The 22,153-nt window shown below is 38.1% G+C and overlaps 1 protein-coding gene and 1 non-coding gene across 4 annotated transcripts in view; both read left to right on the plus strand.

Annotated features, from left to right (window-relative positions):
* XPO4 (exportin 4) overlaps positions 1-22,153 on the plus strand; it is a 106,676-nt gene that overhangs the window by 46,094 nt on the left and 38,429 nt on the right. For all 3 annotated transcript variants that reach the window (XM_037037249.1, XM_037037250.1, XM_037037251.1), the window contains 3 exons: positions 4,984-5,096; positions 9,499-9,656; positions 9,905-10,079. In XM_037037249.1, coding sequence (XP_036893144.1) covers positions 4,984-5,096; positions 9,499-9,656; positions 9,905-10,079 — 446 coding nt within the window. The remainder of the gene's footprint in view (positions 1-4,983; positions 5,097-9,498; positions 9,657-9,904; positions 10,080-22,153) is intronic.
* LOC118980635 (U6 spliceosomal RNA) lies at positions 8,612-8,718 on the plus strand. Its single transcript, XR_005065160.1, has one exon. It is a non-coding gene; the product is annotated as a U6 spliceosomal RNA (small nuclear RNA).

Genomic DNA, 22,153 nt, shown 5'->3' on the forward strand with positions numbered 1-22,153 from the left:
ATAGTCTTAGCTGGAACTCCTTTGTAGGTAACACTTTCCTTTCCTCTTGTGGCTTTTAAGATTCTCTCCTTAGCTTTAATCTTGGGTAACTTAATTATAATGTGTCTTGGTGTTTTCCTCCTTGGGTCCAATTTCTTTGGGACTTACCCTGTTCTTCCTAGAAGTCTATTTCCTTTGCCAGATTGGGGAAGTTTTCCTTCGTTATTTGTTCAAATAAGATTTCAATATCTTGCTCTTCCTCTTCTCCTTCTGGCACTCCTATGATTTGGATGTTGAACATTTAAAATTGTCCCAGAAGTTCCTAAGCTTTTCCTCATTTATAGCATTCTTGTTATGGTTGAATGTTTGTTTCTTCCTTTTGTTCCAAACTGTTGATTTGAGTTCTGGTTTCCTTCCTTTCACTGTTGGTTCCCTGTATATTTTGCTTTATTTCACTTTGTATAGTCTTGATTTCTTCCTTCATTTTGCAACCGTACTCAACCATTTCAGTGAGCATTCTGATTACCAGTGTTTTGAACTTTGCATCAGACAGGTCGACTATCTTCTTGTCTCTTAGTTTTTTTCCTGGAGTTTTGATATGTTCTTTCATTCGATGTGTTCTTTAATTTGGGCCATATTTCTTTGACTCCAGGCACTGGTTATGTGGTAAGGGGCGGAGCCTCAGGTATCTTCCAGGGCAGGGCAACACCCTTTGTTTTATTGTGGCGCTGTGTGAGGAGGGGTCAGAGAAGGAACAACGCCGCTTGCTCTGCTCTTGCCTCACTTCTCGTCACTTGCCTGGCTTCCCACAAGCGGATTGTGCCCTTTCAGGTGCTGATTCCCAGGCGGGTGGGTGGGTTTGTGTTATGTTTTAGGACCCTGTGGGTCTCTCCAACTAACTCTCCTGTGAGGCTGGGAGTTTCTTCCACAGCCACAACCCCCATAGGTTTTTACAGCCACAGGTTTTGAAGCTTTAGTTTATCCACACTGAAACCCTGGGTTTCACAGTCTGTCTTGCTCCCCTGTTGTTCTTCCCAGCTTATCTGTGCGCCAATGTGGGATCACCCATGTGGACTGCCACCGTGCCTGCCTGGTCATCCAGCCTCCACCTTGCCATAAGTCCTTTCCCCTGGCTGCCCCACTCTGCCCTCCGACCTGATAGGATGAATGTTTCTTTCACTCCTTGGTGTTGGACTTCCATGCAAATGATTTTCTGGCAGTTTTGGGTGTTCTTTGTTTTTAAATTGGTTGTTATCCTTTTTTTGGTTGTGTGAGGAAGCAAAGGGTTTCTGCCTACACCTCTATCTTGCCTGGAACTCTCTAAATTTTTGTAAATAATCGCTATTTAACTTATATCAATCTGTTGTAACTCATAAGTGTCCTAAAATCTGACAAGCACATAATACATATAATAAATGATTAATTACTAGATAATCACTTCATTGTTAGACTTCTCTTTTATTTGTGACATATTTGGATAAAATATATATATCCATAATATATTATATTATGGATATAATATAATATCCATATTTGGATATTATATGGCAACATAATGTTCAGATATTATATATATAATATCTGAACATTATGTTGCCATATAATGTTCAGATATTATGACATGTCAGGGTAGAACTATAAACTACAACTTTTGAAAGCTTTCAAAATGAAGCTATTACTTTATTTAAAACTGTTGATTTTAAAATAAACTATTGCTTTATTCAAACTTTATATAATTTTTAAAAATATCGTGTTAAGAATAGAAGTCCGAACTTTTGGCTTTCAGCTTAGAGGAGGCATAGGTGCAACTTTGTTCAATCTTCCTGAATTGGGGTTCATCCCACACCAGATGCCTCCAAGGTTTGACCTCAATGAGATCAAAGTCATATATCTGAGGTGCACTGGTGGGAAGTTGCTGGCATGTGTACTTAGGCCCCCAAGATCAGCCCCCTGGGTCTGTCCCCCCCAAAAGTTGTGATGACATCTCCAAAGCAACCGGTAATTGGAAGGGGCTAGGATTGCAGTGAAACTGACTTTACAGAACAGGCAGGTCAATTTAAGGTAGTGCCTTCTGTCTCTTCTGTGATTATCAGAGCCCTCAGAGAACCACCGCATGACAGAAAGAAGCAAAAAAACATTAAGCACAGTGGGAATTTTACTTTTGATGAGATTGTCAACATTGTCTGACAGAAGTGGCACTGATATTTAGCTAGAGAACTCTCTGGGATTATTTAAGAGATCCTGCAGATGACCCAGTCTGTGGGCTGCCATGTTGATAGCCACTACCCTCATGACATCATGGCTGACATCAACAGTGGTGCCGTGGAGTGACCGGTTAGTTAAGAACTACACAGGAAAATGTTTCAATTAAAGACACTTGACCAAAAGAAAAAGTCCTAGGTTTCTGAATTTTCATGGTACTTTAAAAATTTTTTTCTTTGTTTTTTAATTCTCACCCAAGGATATGTTTATTGATGTGTGTGTGTGTGTGTCTGTGTGTGTGTGAGAGAGAGAGAGAGAGAGAGAGAGAGAAACATCTATTGGTTGTCTCCCATATGTGTCCTGACCAGGGATTGAACCCTCAGCATTTTGGTTTACTAGATGATTCCCCAACCAACTGAGCCACTTGGCCAGGGCTTTTTGTTTTATTTTAATATTGTACATTGAGAATCACCTGGAGGAGTGCAATTTTGAGGTCTTATACACATAAAAAATAATTGATAATACTGTATTAAAATTTGGATTACCCTAGTTCTTTACATTATTTTAAATATATTTGAGTATCCTATTCACATTGTAATATATTTCTAATTAGTTTATAAAATTGAAAAGTAATACATGAACATTCATAGTACTCATTTCAGGTAACATAGAAGAGTCCTCTTGGCCTGCTGTTCAGAGGCAGCAACTTCAACAGTTTCCTGGCACAGTATGCTAACTAAAATATACTGGGTTTTTGTGTGTTTGTTTTTTGTTCTTTAGAGAGCGGGGGGAGGGAGGGAAAGAGGGGGAAAGAAACATCAGTGTGAGAGATGAACCTTGATGGGTTGCTTCTGGCATGAGCCCCCACCTGGGGACCAAACCTGCAAACTAGGCACCCTGACTGGGAGTCCAACCCACGACCTTTCAGTTTATAGGACCACGCTCCAGCCACACCAGCCAGGGCTAAACATACATTTCTTGTTGGAATAGCACTGTTCTTATTTTTTTTGGTACATTTATTATTCTCCTGTTCTTTTTGTTGTTTTTATTAAAATGCTTTTGGGGATAATTATATATATATTTTTTAGTAGAGAGATATTATATGTAATTAAGTTATATGGTTGCAACTTATACAAAGTAGAATATGTGTGTTTTTATTATGAGAATGTGGTATTGGTGGTGGTATAGTACTGGGCTGAGTGATGGGTGGTGGTTCTTCGAAGAATATCAGCATGACTTTTTGTGAATGAGGTGCCTTATAAATGAGCTTTCTTGACTGGAAGGCAAACTTAATGCCAGAAAAAGTCATTTTAGGTTTGGAGCTGGAAAATAAAACCACATGTAGACCTAGTATTAATCAGGGTGTTAATATTGTGAGTGAAGGTCACATTGTTAACAACCATAGGTATCTAGTGAAAACATGAGGTCTTAGAAACTCTTAGCACGCTGAAAACAAAAATAGTATTCATGGGCTTATACATGATGGCTCCTGTTCTATTTAGGGTATATTTCTTTAAATTCAGGCTCACTTTATTGAGTTCCAACAGTTTTTCTTTTGGCTTTGGACTTTCCCTGCACTTCCACAAGGGGGCAGGTGAGGGAAGGAAACTGGAACTGAGATGGACCTGGTTTGAGTCTCATTTTTGTTCATCCATTGAGTGGAGTGATTTTTCGGAGTCCAGCCAGCAGACTCTCTTTTGAAACAACTAGCAAGGCCCCTCCCCGCTCTTCAGACACAGAATAACATCAGAGATTCAAAAGGGGGTTTAAGCAGTAAAATTTAAAAAATGGTTTCCAAAGCGTTATCACTGCCTTTATTGTTTTTCTGTTAATAATTTGGGTTTTAGTATTTAAGTTTTACAAGATGCGGTTTTTGAATAACCTGTTTAGTTTCTCACGCACTGATAGAAGTGTATCCTAGTGGATGTACATCAGCCAGGCGTTCGATGAGTGGTGGGACGGGCAGAGTTACTCTCTTAGGCCCCCAAGCTTTCCTAGTTCCGAAAGACATTGGTTACTGTGTCATTGTCATTGACTGAATTGTGCTGATAAACTCTTAGGAATATGTTATGGTTACATGTATGCTAAAGACAGTGTTCTTTTAGAAGCATGTTTGAGGGTTGGCGTTAGCGCAAGGGGTTATTACTTTGTCATGGCACACACTAGAAGTGTGTGTGATGTGGGACACCTGAACCCCATAGAAGTTGACTTTTAGTCTGCTAGGTTTTAAGATGAGCATCAATAGAGTTTTATGTGAACTAATCATTTCTTTGTGTGGGATTGGTATTTGGTTACTCTGATGAGAGTTTTTCTTCTTCCGTGTGATGTATGTTTGTTCTTGAATATATTTCTTTTGAGGAAATGCTATGTTTCCAAGTAGACTATGTGAGACTCATATTTGTATATGTGATTTCAGCTAATACAAGATGTTGGCGGGGAATGATAGTATAAACATGCAGAAATTGATTTCTCTTGTTTGGTGTATATTTTGGCATCTGTTTTGCGTGATGTTCTTCCTTCTCTCACCACCATTAAGATCTCTGATCATCAGAGTTTCTGTATTCCTACAGTGTGCCATATCATTACAATGACGCTGTTATCGTACATTCCTATAGCATTCTTTTTTTTCAGCACTTAATGCCTTTTATTCCTAAGCTTCATGCATGAATTATGTACCATATGTGAAGAGGCTTAAACTGTTTCCATTACATTCTTTCTGGATGGCTCCTGTTATATTTAGGGTATATTTATACTTTAGACAACGTAAGAATGTTATTGTTGTTGACCTTGACACCAGATAACTGGGCAGACATTATATAGCCATGTTTGAATCCTCACAAAATGTTTTGTTAAAGCCAACGGAGTCCTGGCGGGAGACCCTTCTGGACAGCAGAGTCATGGAACTTTTCTTTACAGTAAGTTGTACCTTTCCTCTCAGTACCAAAGGCGTCAGGAAGGGCCACTGAAGGCGTGCATGCTTCTGTACTTTCCTTAAGTGAGAGAGCGCACATTGCTTTTGTCCTATAAAGCCTTCTAATCAGTGTATCTGCTCAGTCAGAAATTACATAGAAATGTTCTTGCTAATTTATGAAAGTGTATTAGGATATAAAGCCCTTCTAGAATTACGAAGGGCTTAATATCCTAGAGCTCAATTTCTCCAACATTTTGGTCTCAGGACCCCTTACACTCTTAAAAATTATCAAGGACTCCAAAAAGCTTTTGTTTATGTGGGTTACAACTATTAATATTTTCCATATTAAAAATTCAAACTGAGAACTTCACAAAATCATTAAGTCATTTAAAAATAATGATACCAAACCATGACATAATATTTTAATGAACAAATAGCTATTTTTTTTAAAACAAAAAAATTAGAAGAGTGGCATTGTACATTTTTGCAGATCTCTTTAATGTCAGGTTTAATATGAGGCAGCTGATCTCATTTGCTTCTGTGTTCAGTTGGTTGAAGTATTATGTACCATGTATAGCCTTGGGGAAACTCCACTTGTATACATGTGTGACAGTAAGAATGGAAAAGACAAATACTGTCTTAGTATTGGAGGAAAATGTTTTGTTTTTTGAGACAATCAGGCAGGGTCCTAGGAACCCCTAGGGATCCCTGGACCACATTTTGAGAACTGCTGTTCTAGATTAATGGACCTTTTAGGTATGAATTATCAGACCTGGGTGAAGTTAGGTTATTGCATACACTTTATTTAAACTATAACTTTAACTAGTGCTGTTTCTTATTTGGTAAATGTAAAGAAGTAAGCATTCTGTTCCATGTTTGCCCACAACTACAATATAATAGTCGGAAGCTGGGGAAAGATACGTGTGTGTGTGTGTGTGTGTGTGTTGGAGGCTGAGTGCTGTTACAGTGTGAGCATACAAGTTAGATGTAATGATTAGGGCAAAGGTCCAAAGAAAGATCAATTAAAAAAAGACTATGTTGCTTAATTCCAAACAGTAATTATAATTTCTTACCTTTCATATTTTAAAAATAGTATTTACTAATGTTAGAACCGTGTTTCATGGATGTAAACATTAAGGTGTTTTCTATGGAAAGGTTCAGAGTAAGCATTACTTTTACTTTTTTCTTTGAGTCAGAAATAATGAATAAAAACTCTGTCAATATCAAAGAGGTCATTATAGCTAAATTGGAAAATTCTGTTGCCTGCCTCATCTGGCAGAAAGTGTTTTTATATGGATCCAAGTTCAATTGTTTGTGTTGCTCATTCGTCTGAAAGTAGACCCATTCCAGAAGTTTGCAAAGGTGGAAAACTTGCTGGCAGCCCTGGAAATGGCGGCTCCAAATTTGAACAGCTGTCTCCACAAAACAGACAGCTGCTCTTGTCAGCTGTGAAAGGCCACGTTTAAATAACTTTTGAATTTCAAAGTTAACCCTTTTTTACTTTATTATTTTAACAGCTTTGGGGTCTCTTACTTTCATTTAAGCAGTTAATAGACAATTTAAATTTTATTTGTTAGAAAAACGAGTCACTAATCTTTTTAAAATTTTAGTTTTTGTTAAGTTGATTTTCAGTTATATGGATTTATTGCCTAATTAAAAGCAGTTTTCCATGAGATATTGCTATTTCTATATTGAGTAGATAAACATAAATATACTGTTGCATGGAATCAAGATGAAGTACAGTGATTATCTGATTTTAGGAATACATTAAACCTAAAGTATTTATTTGCCCCTCTGAAGTTCACAGACTTCTCCATTTTTCTCTCTTCCATAAGCTGTTGGAAAAACTGTCTTGTTAATTCTTCCTACCTCTTTTGTCAGATTCTTTCTGGTCTCATTTAGGATTTCTTCTTTCTCTGCTCCTTGCATAAATAGTAGTGTTCCTATGTCAGTTCTCAACTTTGCTCACTGCATACACTTTACTTGGGCTTCCCCTTCCCCACATAGGACCTCAGCCACCACTTCTGCACTGATGACTCCTAGGTCTATATTCAGCACAGGCTGCTCCGGAGTCCAGGGCCTTATAATCCCGGTGCTTACTGGAGGTTTGGGTTTGGAAGGCCCACAGACATCTCAGGGTCAGTGTGTTCCATAGAAGTCATTCACTGGCTCTTTCTGCTCCTTGTCTTCACCTATCCTGACTTACCATTCACCTCTCTAGTTGTTCTGCTAGACTTGGCTTTTCCTTATCTCTCTGCTGCTTCCCTATTTGTGTGATGAACTCAGTTTTCTTTTTTTTTTAATTGTTCAAGTACAGCTATCATCATTCCCACCCCCACCCCCTCAGTTTAATACTGGCATTGGAAGAAAGGCATAAATCTACTATATTATATAAGAATTGTTGGTTCATTGTGGGTTTTATGTGGCTCATATTTCAGAGAATAGCATAGGTAGGCTCTGAGGACAGTACGTTATTGCACAATAAATGTTAGTTCTTCCATCAGAAGTGTACTTTCTTGTGATTTGTCACTTGTAGACCTGGAACAAACAACATTTGGCTCTCTAGGCAGAGAAGAAACCTATTATTGTCCCAGAAAGCACTGTATCCATTGATACACTGTATTTGTTGATATCATGCTTAATGTTTGTTAGGTGCAAGGGCGTGATGGCAGAAATTTAGTTACAGTTTTCAGACAAGGAGCTCCCAAATAAATTGTGTTAAAAAAGCTCATGAATTAGAAGATGTGGATATAGGAATTTGTGTATTGTACTTTAAATTTACTGTATAAAACTTAAAATATAGACTATATTTCGAAGACTATTTGTGTTGTTCTGGACAGGGATTGGCAAACTCCTGAAATGGCCCATCTTGGAGGCAGCTCCTCAGCTCTGCCACTGTCATTGTCACACAGGAAAAACCTAGGCAGTTTCCTCCTCCCCCACAAGCAGGCATTATTCCATTTACATTAGTGACTTCCATTACATTGTTCCATTACATTAGTGACTTTCATAACTAATGTAAACATGTGGAATGTGTATAGTTTTTACACGTGTTGAAATATTCTTTGATTTGCCCTACCCCCACAGCCACATAAAAATGTGAAAACCACAGCCATACAAAATGGGCTGGAGGCCAGATTTGATCTGTGGGTAGTGGTTGTAGACTGAAGAGGGTTACATACTTTAAACATGTCAGTAGATCAGTTAACTTTGTGATTTTTTAGTATTTTAAGTTTCTCAGTCCCCTTGAAGTTCCAGGATTAAAGCTTAATGAAATCAGTTGTTGAATAAGAATTTTTTTTTTAGTGTCTGTTGCACTGTCTCAGCAGTATACCAGTGAATTCTTTAGAAACAGTCCGACTACAAGTAATTACTAGGATTTGCAGAGTTAAAGTGAACATAACCTGGAACAAATAGAGAATTAAATGTTTAAAATTATGTTACATTGAGAAAGCAAAGAGATTTGTGTAGGAAAAGAATTCAAATGCTTGTGAAAAGTAGGAAATGGTCACAAGCAGGGCTCACTTCGGCTGCACGTGCGCTAAAATTGGAACGATACAGAGAAGGTTAGCATGGCCCCTGCACAAGTACATGTAGTATAACTATCTCAGTCTCTTTCCTTTTTTCTTTTGCTGTTTTAATTAGGTCAGCTCACATAAATGAAGCATCTTTAAAATCAGAATATTAGTAACAATGTAAAATTAGGGAGCAATATTTTGGGAGTGCTTTCTTCATAAAGAACACTGTATACCAGGTGTTTCACATCGATATTGCATCACTGAAATAAAGTCTAGTTGAAGTTTAAAGTAGATTTAAATACCATTCTTATTTTAAAATATTTTAGCATTTATTAATGATGTAGCATAAAATGAGATTGAAGCAAATATTAGGCAATCTCAGAGTTATTGAGAGAGTGCTTTGTATCAGTTGAATGAATGGGTGTCTAAGGATTGAGCGGTATATTAGTTTTCTCTATGTGCAACTGTTTACTTCCACTAAAGCAGCATCTGTATACTCCTAATTGAACTTGCCTGCTAACTTTAGCAAGGAGCTGTAGCGAGGCATACCTAGCATAATACAGATGACTGTCGTCGTTGCTGTTTTTAGAAGAAGCAGTACATCTCACTGGCTGGCATCTGTTTCTGTCTTTGTCATAACATACTGGACACAGTTCAATTTTTAAAATGTAGGTAGCCCTCAGTTAAAATTAATTAATATGTTTAAAATCATGGCATATAATGTAAAGTAGACTGAGGAACATTCTCAAATTCAGTTAAATTCAGGAATTAATATTCTAGAAATAACCAACTACTGTGAAGTTTTCTCTTACCTCATTTGGCATGATAGACACGTGACCCTTACAAAAGAAGAATTTATTTTTATGGATTAGTAATTCTTTCTAACAGGTACATCGAAAAATCAGAGAGGATTCGGATATGGCACAAGATTCTCTGCAGTGCCTCGCCCAGTTAGCTTCTCTGCATGGACCTGTCTTCCCCGATGAAGGAGCACAGGTTGACTACCTAGCACACTTCATTGAGGGTTTACTGAGTACTATCAATGGGTAGGTATACTTGCCCTTTGTCACTGAGAAAAGGAACTTTCAGGTTTTTGTTTATGTCTAACAGTGGTAGAAGAAAGAAGCTAGTGATTATTTTCCCCTTTATATATTTTGAGTTATATAAGTAATTTGAAATTAATACAGGGACATGCCTTTAAAATGAATGAATAGGTGATAATTTTTTCATGTTAGGAAATGAGTTACTGTAACTTGCCTTTTACTACCAGTAACACTTGTTACCTGGTTTGTAGAATTGAAATAGAAGATTCTGAAGCTGTGGGGATCTCCAGCATTATCAGCAACCTGATAACTGTGTTCCCTCGAAACGTCTTAACTGCCATTCCAAGTGAACTTTTCTCGTCCTTCGTGAACTGCCTCACACACCTCACTTGTTCTTTTGGGCGAAGTGCTGCACTGGAAGAAGTGGTAAGTGGCCATTCTGAAATACATGGTGTCTGTTGTTCACAAGGAAAGTGCTGTGTCTTTGTGACATTTTTCATGACAAGTTAAAATTGCATTTTTGTTTATATGTGCAAATTGTTTGGCAGTCTCTTTGGAAACATGATTTTAAAAAATTTTGTGGATTAAAATAATTTTGGTAGATTAAATTTATTCATCTCAAGATTTTAACTTTGTGATAATTTAGTACCTGAATGTCAGAAATGGAATAAAATGTTTATAATAAGAATTATGCTGAAAGCCTGTTTTAACAGTAGTAACTTTTAAGTTTAAATGATGCTGCTAACTTTGTGGTAGGGTTGTGATTATGTATAACTTTATATATTAATTGAGAATTTTAAAAATTTGAACTTACCTGAAAATTCTATAAATATTAATTGGTTCAAATAATTGTAAACATGCTTTTTTAAAATTAGACTGTGATCTTTAATTTTTTTTGCTATAGTTTAATAGTATATATATCTTGGTAAAATGTAATATACATTAAAATTAAGACCAATAATTGTACTGAAGATGTTTTTGGTAAAAATTTTTAAATGTATATTTTCCAATATTTTTATATTAATTTAGAAAACATGTACAAAAACTCCTTGACAACACAGCTGCGTTTGCAATAGTTACTGTGAATAACCACATTAATCATGGGAAATCATTGGTTGTTTTCCTACAAAGAAAAACATAATTTACTAAATTATAAAACTAGCTTTTCTCCTTAGGAATCAAAATGTGGATGTTTTTCAAGGACTGTAAGGGTTAAAAGAGTACAGCTATTTGTTAGAATTTCATGCTGAATCTTAGCTGAGCTTTTGGTTGTGAGTCTGGCAGTGTGGATTTGTAACCCTTAGCAGCTCAGAGATCAAAGAACTTGGGAATGGTTGCGCTTATCTGCCTGGGCGTTAGCGGTTTGGCGAGGGAAAGCAACCGCTCTGGCCGATATTTGTATGTTGGAAAAAATGTAGGTGTTGGAGGAATTGAAACTAACAGCATCGTATGTGAGATTTGAATTTCTCAGGGGGGATAATTATGTTTTAAGCCTGGAAATAGAGGGAAATTTTAACATTTAAATTTTATTCGGACACCGTTCAAATTTTCACAGATTCTGAGTTAGTCCAGTTTTCTTTAACATGGTTTTGTTGTACTTTGTTCCTCTTTTGGTTTGTGTTTTTTTCTAAACCAGATAGATTAAACAGCACATTCACCTGATTTTTTAGAAATACAGCTACCTTTTGGTTTCTGTTTGTGGGTTAAGGATGTTCCTAAACATTTTATAGAAGAGTTACTAGAAGATACAGAGTATTCTTGTTTTGCAGAGTTTAGAGTTTATTTATTTTCACCAGGAGACAGACAACTTGGCCACACTTTTTCTGCCAAGGTCTGACACAGAAATAGACACACTTTGTGAGCAGTGTCCTTGTTCCACAAGGAGGTGTGCTGTAGTTAGGACAGACCTGATGGGTTTCATTGAAGAAAAGTGTTTCTTCTTTTTATTAATCAGTTTCTTTTAACTGACCTGTTTATGACATTTAAAAACGTTTTAAACAATAATTTGTTACCTCTTGAAAAATGCAGCGGGAAGAGATTTGTGTAAAGCTTGCATGATTCACAGTAGCTGCACTGGCCAGGTTGGTGAGGTCATGCTGGGGCGGGGAGCACCCCACAGGGTGAGCTGCCTGAAGGCTGAAGGAGTCCTCATTGTCATCTCAGCCTGCTGCTGTCCTGACTGAAGCTTCTGAGGCCATGGCCACATCACCTTGTTGCCCTGAGTACCCCGTGATTGTGGTACCAGCACATGATACTGAGTTGTTGAACCAAGGTGGAAAATGTGTAAATAGAACAATTGAGGGATATAAAAAACTGCCTTGGGAGTCAGCGTGGAAAAGAAAGATCATAAACTTTGGAGGGACATGGTACATTGTGAGCCAAGTAATCAATCCTGGGCAAATTGCTTCACCTTTGTGAGCATGTTTCCTTGTTGGTATAGTTAGAATGACAACTTCTGATGTTTTATGAAGTGGATTAACTATATGAAGGTGCCTGTATGTGTGCACAATAAAATGTGGAAAAAGAGTGATGAATTTGAGCGCATGTATCATCTGTACTATCTTACTAAGTAAAACTAACTCTTGCAAACTAATAATTTTAACATTAATTTTCTTTATAATTTTAATTTTGTGAAATGTTTCCTGTTTTTCTTTAATATCAAATGGGTTTCTTTTTCTGGTAGGAAAACATTCAGCGTATACATTTATTTTATTATGATTTTTTAAAAAAACTACATTTATTTAGGAACACACATAGATTGTATCCCTTTTAGAAATTCAAGTCTCAGATCTCGATTATGTTGCTGTAGCAAGGGAAAAAAGGAGCATCTTGATGGAAAGAAGAATTCTTGATGCTTGTGTGTGTTTATGAAGCATGTCCTTGCTCAGTGGCTTTAGTCTTTGTGTGAAGAGACTATTTGTGACTAACCCTCACCTTGCAGTGACCTGAAACTGTGCTCAAAAGCTTTTAGCCATGTTGTCCTTGGCCGTTAAAATTTATTGCTATTGCTTGAGTCTTCCTGAAGCCGAGGATTTTTTTCATTGTCCCTCAGATATCAAATTACTGTCTGTTGCTGGACTGAAGAGGTGAGAATGTTTGTAGAGATGAAATTATTGACTTTAAACAATTAAAATCCCAACAAAAATAGCCCATATTATTATGCTAACCATTTTGTAAAATGTTTATTCCACAAACAAATGCATTTGAATTGATTCAGTGAAATTTGAAGAGCATGCGATTCAGACCTGGTACTGTAGTTTCTTGATTTCTTTTGACAGTAGAGAATTTTAAGTTCAGTCCCCTGTAGTTTCACCAGGCAGAAGCTACATAACACATTGAGTTAATTGCATAAGTAGCCATCATGCTGCTTAAGCACCTGAAGTATATGAGTGTTTGGGTGTGGGGGGTGGATACTAAAGGAGGTAGTGGTGATTAAATTTTATAAAGGAAGAACTTTATGTTAAATTTTAGTACATTTGTAGTCCATTATGAAGACCAACAGCACAAGGTAGTAAAGAAAAAGATACTTGGTGAAGAAAAAGATACTTGGTGAAGTGGTTAGGAGTTCATTATAGAGTACAATGCCTACTGGGTAAGTGGGTGCATTTAAACTTCAACAATCTTGATTTAGTACTGGTTTCTCGAGCTCCATGGACAGTTATTGGGTTGTCCAAAAAGTTAGTTTTTTTCAGCATGATGGCTCTAGTAGCACTTAGTTGTCTTTAACTTCATTTGAAACAATTTTGTAAGAATGTGTAGTGGCAGCTGTCATATCAGTATGTATTTAAAAAAACTAATCAAAACTGGTAGAAAAATATGCAACATTTTTGGCGTATTATGCTTTATTCTTTCAAGAAAGGTAAAAACGCAAGAAAAAATACAAAAAATATTTGTGCAGTGTATGGAGAGGGTGCTATAACTGATTGAACATGTCAACAGTGGTTTGCAAAGTTTCGTGCTGGAGATTTCTTGCTGGACGTTGCTCCACTGTTGGGTAGACCAGTTGAAGCTGATTATGATTAAATCGAGACATTACGTACGGTACTTGAGAACAATCAGCATTATACCATGCAGGAGATAGCCGACATACTCAAGGTATCCAAATCAATAGTTATTGGTGAAAATGAAAAAGTGTCTTCTATTTTACAGAAAAAACCATACGGACTTTTTGGCCAATCCAATACTTTGGAGAGGAGATGTGGTCAAAAGGAGTACATTGAGGCCAGATTACAAACTGAGCAGTGGGAAGCGAAGCTGGGGGACATTTCAGTGATAAAAGGGCACGCAGTTGCTGACTTTCTGGAATGGTGATGTCAGCACAATGCACTGAGCTCATGAGAGGAGGGACTGCTTGGTAGCCATGCTGTGCTCCCACCCAGCAGTTCTGATGGTACTGTGCGGAGCAAGACACCAGCCAGCCTTTATGGGCTCCCTCTGCCTGAAAGACCAAGGAAGTAAGTGAGATGCCAGGGGTATTTTGAAGCCTTGCACATTTAAAATGGACTTTTAAAAAATACTAACAGTAACTTTAGCTCTCCTACAATATTTGGAAGAAAATTGCTTACTATTACATCTTAAATATAGATTATTCTTAAAAGAAATTTTTAGAAAATAATTTCAATGTTTCATTTAATTCTGGTTGGATCATAATTTTAACCAATGCTGACTTGTTAGCTCTGATATTTTTTTTTTCAGGCTGCTCCACCAGTCCTAGCACAGAACCACTGTTTACATTTTACAGACTGCTGGCACAGGAGATAGTGGGTAGTGGATTTAGAATAAAGCTTATTTACTGTCATAACTGTTGTTCCATATGGTATCCTTTGTACTGTTATAGTACTGGTGTTAGAAACATAACCAGAGGTTCAAAATGGTTCAAAATGAATGCTGCAGTGAGGCCAGTGGTTCAAAATGAATGCTGCAGTGAGGTAGGGAGAGAGGACTGGCTTTCTACTTGAGTGAGCCAGGGGAGTTCCTGAGATGTCAGTTCAGTGGGAGGGTTGCTGGATTAATTCACTTCCATAAATACATACTGAATACCTGCCATGTGCCAGGCATGGTGTTTAATTTGTATATATTCTTTAGCGTTAAGAATTTGGAAATGTGTATGCATTTCCAAAAGGATGTTACACAGTACATTAATCTAGCAGTATAACATTTAAAAACTGTATTGTCAGTCATAACTCAAACTTACGCTGTTTTTTGTGGGGTTGATTTTTTTAAGTGATCTATCTATAGGGTCATTGAACAGCTGCACTGTTTGTCCACAAAATCAGTTTCTTCTGAGGGATTTCAGAAGCCAGGAATACTGTCAGCTGCACAGGTACTCCGAAGTTAAATAGAAATCATGAGAGAGTGAATTAAATTTTGTATTTGACATTTAAAAACATCTGAATTCTTATTTTTTTTAAATGGAGAGTTCATGAAGTTTTTTTTGTGTGCTGTTATTGTCATATTTGCCTTAAATGATACTGCTGTCTTAGGGAAAGAGTCTCGGTTCTCACCCTGTAGTCTCTAGGCCTGCGTCGTCCTGTCCTGAGAAGGTTCTGCTCTGTGCAGTTCGTGTGCTATTTGGCCTGTCATTGGGCTGTGGGGGTTGTGCTAGTGCCTGTAGAGTTTCAAGTGGCTATGAAAGATTTCACTTATCTTAAGTAAAATTTTATATGTATATAAAAGTTATAAGAATAATAAAATGAACAACTGTATACCAACCATACATATTAAGAAATAGCACATTGATAGAGCCTATTCTTCCCTTAATGTTTACCTGCAGTTTTTAACCCCTTCTGTTACTATAAGCATGTTTTTTTGTTGCATAAGTTATTTCTGCCAAATGATTTTTTTCATCATGTTTGCCAAAGAAGGCTATGAGTAAGTTTCCTGCCAGTATCAATAGTCCTTTGTCTCATTCTCTACGAGCTCTGATTGTGTGATACGGCAGCAGCGCCTCCAGATGGAAATTGGAACACAAGGTCAGAGATGGTCATGGAACTTCTTCAAGGTGGTTATTCCTTAGAATAATTTTTTCCATGTGAAAATTAGTCTTAACTGCTTATGACTGTGTCTCAATACTTTTGAAAGCTAACTCATGTAATTTATATTTGCATATGAAGAAACTGCTAACGATCGAAAAGAGAGCTTCCTAATTCTATGGAAAAGATTTGGAGCTGTCATGTTGGTTATTTGCTGTTACATGTAGCGAAAAATCTAATATGGGATGGCTTACACCAAAAACCTCATAGTAACTGTAGTGCTGTTATGATTAGGAGCAGTTTTGGAGTTTGCAGCATAACAATTGGACTTGGAGCTACTATACATGAAATTCGTCTTCCATACAAGACTTACCTTGTGCATTTCTGCAGTGTCTGATGTTAGATATATCCACACAGTATATTTTTTAGACCGGTTTCATATTCGCAGCAAAATTGAGAGAAAACAAAGAGTTCCTTACGTCTCCACACCCCACAAACATGTGGCCTCCCCACTTGCAACATTCCCCCCCAGATGGTACATATACTACAGTTGATGAATCAGCATTGACATGTCCAAATCACTTATAGTCCACAGTTCACACTGGGGTTCACTCTTGGTGTTGTACATTCTCTGGGTTTGGACAAATGTAAATTATCACGTGTCCACGCTTATAGTATCACACGGACTAGTTTCCCTGCCCTGAAAATCCCTCGTTGCTCTGCCTGTTCATACTCCCACCCCACCCCCTGGCAACCATGGATATTTTTATTGTCTCCATATTTTTGCCTTTTCCAGAATGTTATGTAGTTGGAATCAAACAGTAATGTTAGATTCAATTTCTGAAATTTAATTTAAAGCCAAAAAGGGGAGCAATTTTTATCTGAAAGTTTTCTTTCCAGAGCTTTGTTTGGCAGCATCTTCATAAATGCAATGAATGGCTTTTTATATATTCACACCAGACAAAGGCAGCCTTTTTTGTGTGGCTGAAGAGCTGTAGACTCCTGTGCACTTACGATAATTATGGGCATTGAAATGTAAGTGCTGATACCATATTTTGATCACCTTCCCCACCCTTCATTCTCAAATGGAGTAAAGTGGGGTCAAGTAGTTTCATAAGCTCTAAGCCCCTTTCCAAAGCCTTTCTGGCAGCAGGCCTGCCAATACTTGGGGTGTGAGCACATCGTGTCTCGCTGGTACGCCGCCGTCATCGCTGTGCACGTGTTTGGGCTCGGCTGCTGGGTGTTGGCCAGGGTGGCCATGGAGCACTGCCAAGGGTTTGTGAAAAAGCACCCGGTTAGGTTTCAGCTCTCTGTGATTAGGCTGAGAGCTCTAGCTGCTGGTTGTCATTAACCACATTTCTCACACTTTGCCTGGTGAGTTACTTGGTCTTCAGAAGGAGCCAGAGGCTCTTTAGCAGTTTTTAGTTCTTATTTTAAAGCACCATCTGATGAATGGGAGGGCTTCATAGGAGGGACTGTTGAACTCTGTTAACAAAAAGGTGTTCACATTTTATTTGTATTTTTCTGTATATGAATAAACTGTAATAGCATGCCTAATATATGTACTAAAAGAACAATGAAGGTGGTTTTTGAAATACACCCTGCTTCTTTCTTGACACACTGGAGGTCAGGGGATGCTACTCCCTAAGATCCTCTTAATATGTGGTGCCAGTTTGTTTATTTTGGCAAGAGAAACTGTTAAGACTGCAAAACACATGCTTTCTGAAGTGTATAAACAGGCTGCAGGTGTTTCTGTGGGAAGAAAGGGTCTTTGATCTTCATATTCCCATGCTTAGCTCTTAGCATTCAGTAACTGTTTAGGAATAAAACCACCTTCTTCTCCCACTGCTAATCACAAATTGAGGATTGTTAGCCTTTTTAGCACTGTATTTGATCATTATATATTCCTTATTTAGTCCTCAAAACCACTGTAGATGATTCTATTATATCATGTTTGATACAGACAAAAAGCGTACATTATTCTGAAATATAATAAAATGACCACGAGTGAACCCACGACCCAGTGGAAGAATGTTACAAGTACCGTGGCTGATGGTACTAGTGTGCCCCTCCCATTGATAGTTTCCATACATCTTTTACCCAGTTTCCCTAACATGAGTGTGTCCTTACCATCATCACAGTTCTTGCCAAACTTGCAAGTATCAAACATGATCTTAATTTGCTTTCCCAGGTCCTACTGACGTTGAACATCTTTTCATACTGTAAATGTATAATGCCCACAATCATTTGTATGAAAGACTGGTTTAGGTCATTGCCTCTTTTCCTGTTAGCTTGTCTTCCACAGATTTGCACAAATTCTTTGTATATCCTGTTACAGCTCTGTTTTCCCATCTGTGGCCCCTCTTCATACATCATTGTATTTTTTCCCCTTTAACTTGAAATCACTTTAGATTTATAGAGAAGTTGCCAATATAGTATAGTTTCTATATACCTTTTACCAAGTTTCCCTAATATTACCATCTTATATAATCATGGTACATGTCAAACCTAACAAATTAATAGCCATTACGTTTTTATTAGTGAAACTGCATGCTTTGTTTGGACTTCACCACCTTCCCACCAGTGTTGTTTTTCTGTTCCAGGATCTAGTCCCGGACACCATATTACATTTAGACTTTGTGGTATCTTGTGATGAGCAGGCATCTTTCATTGTAGTTGAACTCACTGTCATTTCCTTTGTGATTTGCATAATTAGCTCCTTGTTTCAGATATTTACCCTTCTTGTGTTTTCTTCTAATTGCTTTAAAAATTTGCCTTTCGTGCCCTGGCCTGGTAGTTTGGTTGGTTAGAGCATCCTCCTGATTCACCAGCATTTTGGGTTCAATCTCTGGTCAGGGCACATGCAAGAGCCAACCAATGAGTCCATAAGTAAGTGGAGCAACAAATTGATGTGTCTCTATTAATTGTTCAAATAGAGAACAACATTTTCTCTAATCACTAAATAAAAAACTAGAGTTTGCCTTTCATAACTTTACCACATTAGTATTTCATTTTGAATATGGTATCAAGATTTAATTGCATTTCTCTCCATATGGTTGACAGGTATTTTCCCGCAACATTTATTCATTTATGTTTATAATTTCTGTTTTTTCCTTCTAGTTTTATTTTTTAAAAATATATTTTATTGATTATGCCATTACAGTTGTCCCATTTCCCCATTCATTCCCCTCCACCCTGCACATCCCCTCCCCCACCATTCCCCCCTTTAGTTTATGTCCATGTGTCACAAGTTCTTTAGGTTTTGTATTTCCCATAGTATTCCTGCCCTCCCCCTGTCTATTTTCTACCTACCATCTATGCTACTTATTCTCTGTACCTTCTCCCCACTTCTCCTCCTCCCACTCCCCTGTTGCTAATCCTCTATATGATCTCCATTTCTGTGGTTCCACTCCTGATCTAGCTGTCCTCTTAGTTTGCTTTTGTTATAGGTGTGGTTGTTAATAACTGTGAGTTTGCTGTCCTTTCATTGTTCCAATCTTTTATCTTCTTTTTCTTANTCCCATTTCCCCATTCATTCCCCTGCACCCTGCACACCCCTCCCCCACCATTCCCCCCTTTAGTTTATGTCCATGTGTCACAAGTTCTTTAGGTTTTGTATTTCCCCTACTATTCTTGCCCTCCCCCTGTCTATTTTCTACCTACCATCTATGCTACTTATTCTCTGTACCTTCTCCCCTCTTCTCCTCCTCCCACTCCCCTGTTGCTAATCCTCTATATGATCTCCATTTCTGTGGTTCCACTCCTGATCTAGCTGTCCTCTTAGTTTGCTTCTGTTATAGGTGTGATTGTTAATAACTGTGAGTTTGCTGTCCTTTCATTGTTCCAATCTTTTATCTTCTTTTTCTTAGATAAGTCCCTTTAGTATTTCATATGATAAGGGCTTGGTGATGAATAACTCCTTGAATTTGACCTTATCTGAGAAGCGCTTTATCTGCCCCTCCATTCTAAATGAAAGCTTTGCTGGATAGAGCTGTCTTGGATGTAGGTCTTTGGATTTCAAGACTTGGAATACTTTCCAGCTCCTTCTTGCCTATAAGGTCTCTTTTGAGAAATCAGATGACAGTCATATGGGAACTCCTTTGTAGGTGACTGTCCCCTTCTCTCTTGCTGCTTCTAGAATTCTCTCCTTCATTTTAATTTTGGCTAATGTAATTATGATGTGCCTTGGTGTGTTCCTTCTTGGGTCCAACTTCTTTGTGACTCTCTGAGCTTCCTGGATTTCTTGGAAGTCTATTACCTTTGCCAGACTGGGGAAGTTCTCCTTTATTATTTGTTCAAATAAGTTTTCTACTTGTTGCTCTTCCTCTTCTCTTGATACCCCTATAATTCAGATGTTGGGACATTTTGAAAAGTCTTGGAGGTTCCTAAGCCTCTCCTCATTTTTTCGAATTCTTGTTTCTTCATTCTTTTCTGTTCATTTTTTTCTTCCTTCTGGTCCATTCCATTGATTTGAGTCCCAGTTTCCTTCCCATCACTGTTGGATCTGTGTGATTTCCCTTCATTTCACTCAGTTTAGCCTTCATTTGTTCTTCTAATTTTTGACTAAAATCAACCAGGTCTGTGAGCATCCTAATCACCAGTATTTTGAACTGTGCATGTAATAGGCTGGTTATCTCATGGTCACTTAGAAGTATTGGCTCTGGGGCTTTGAGCTGTTCTTCTTCTTGAGCCATAATCTTTTCGTCTGTTTGCACCTGTTAGGTATGATGGGCAGAGCCTTAGGTGTTCGCCAGGGCAGGGCAACGGAGTGGCTGGGTTGTGATGCAGTATGTGGTGGCAGGGTCAGAGAGGGAGAAATGGTGCTTGCTCCACTCTCTCTTGGACCTCCCTCCCCTCTGCTGCTTCCCGCAAGCAAATTGGGCCCATCTGGTGCTGGTTCCCGGGTGTGTGGGCTTGTGTACTCTCCAGGACCCTGTGGATCTCTCCAGCGAACTCTCTGTGAGCCCGGGAGCCCCTCCTGGCACCTCGACCCCTGAAAGTTTTTCCAATTGGTACTTCTAGGCTTTAATGCCCCTCGCTGGGGCCCTGGTTTGTGCGGTCTATCTCACTGCGCGCTCCCTTGCCTGGTTTATCTGGGTGCGAATGGGGGATCATGGTCAGCCAGCCGCCTTGTGCCCCCACTGGGTCCGCCTTTTGCCATCCCACGCCTGGGATCTGCCAACCACCGCCTGCATGCCTGGGTTGGTCCAGCTAATTTTTCCTACAGGACCCCTCTCGGCCTGCCACTGACTCCACCCCTCTTACTGGTCTGGATGAATGTTTTGTTGTTGTCAGACTTCGGTACAGTTCAGTTTTCTTTCTGTTTTGGTTGCATTTTTGTCACTAAGTCTTTGTTGTCTTTAAAGTTGGTTGTGCGGAGTCACAGTGTTTCTGCCTACACCTCCATCTTGGCCGGAAGTCCCTCCCTAGTTTTATTGAGAATGTCATTGTATAAGTTTAAGGTATACAGAATGATGGTTGGACCTACACATATTGTACAATGATAACCACAATACATTTAGCTAACATTCGTCATCTCCTATAGATACAATACACTTGATCTTAGCCAAAAGGCCAAGAAGTGATCCTATAGATACAATAAAATAAAGGGAAAAAAGTCTTCTTGTGGTATGAGACCTCTTAGGATCCACTCTCAAGAGCTTTCGTATCACATAGCAGTGTTAGCTAATCATCAAGTTGTATATCACATCCCTAGTGCTTATTTATTTTATAGCTGCAAGCTTGGACCATTTGACCCTTTTCTTCCATCACCACCTCTGGTAATTGCAAATCCACAAGTCTGATTTTTGTGAGTCTAGTGGGTTTTTTTTTCTTTCTTCAGTTCTACATATAAGTGAGGTATGATGTTTGCCTTTCTTTGTCTGACATATTTCACTTAGCATAATGCTTTCAGGTTCCATCCATGATATAAAAATGATAGGATTTTCTCTTTTTACAGTTGAATAATATTCCATTGTGTGTGTGTATTTATATATAACAATTTTTTATCCATTAATCCATTGATGGACACTGAGATTGTTTCAGTATCCGTTGTAAATAATAATGTCATATACATGGAGGTATATATATCTTTTTGAAATAATGTTTTTCTTTCCTTTGGATATATTTCTAGAAGTGGAACTCCTGGGTTAAATGTTAGTCCTATTTTTTAATTTTATGAAGAATCTCCATACTGCATTCCACAGCGGCTGCTTCAGTTTACATTCCCACCAAAAGTGCACAGGGGTTCCCTTTTCTCCACATCCTTGCCAACGCGTGTTATTTCTTGTCTTTTTTATGACACCCATTCTGACAGGTGTGAGGTGGTACTTCGTTGTGGTTTTGATTTTCATTTCCCTGATTATTAGTGATGTTGAACTCCTTTTCATGTACCTGTTGGCTACCTGTATGTTTTCTTTGGAAAATTGTCTATTCATGCCCTTTGCCCATTTTAAAAAAATATTTTATTTATTTATTTTCAGAAAGAGGGGAAGAGAAGGAGAGAAATATCAATGTGTGGTTGCCTCT

The sequence above is a fragment of the Sturnira hondurensis genome, unplaced genomic scaffold (assembly GCF_014824575.4).
Source record: "Sturnira hondurensis isolate 20B ecotype Veracruz unplaced genomic scaffold, ASM1482457v3 Scaffold0022910, whole genome shotgun sequence".
NCBI lineage: Eukaryota > Metazoa > Chordata > Mammalia > Chiroptera > Phyllostomidae > Sturnira > Sturnira hondurensis.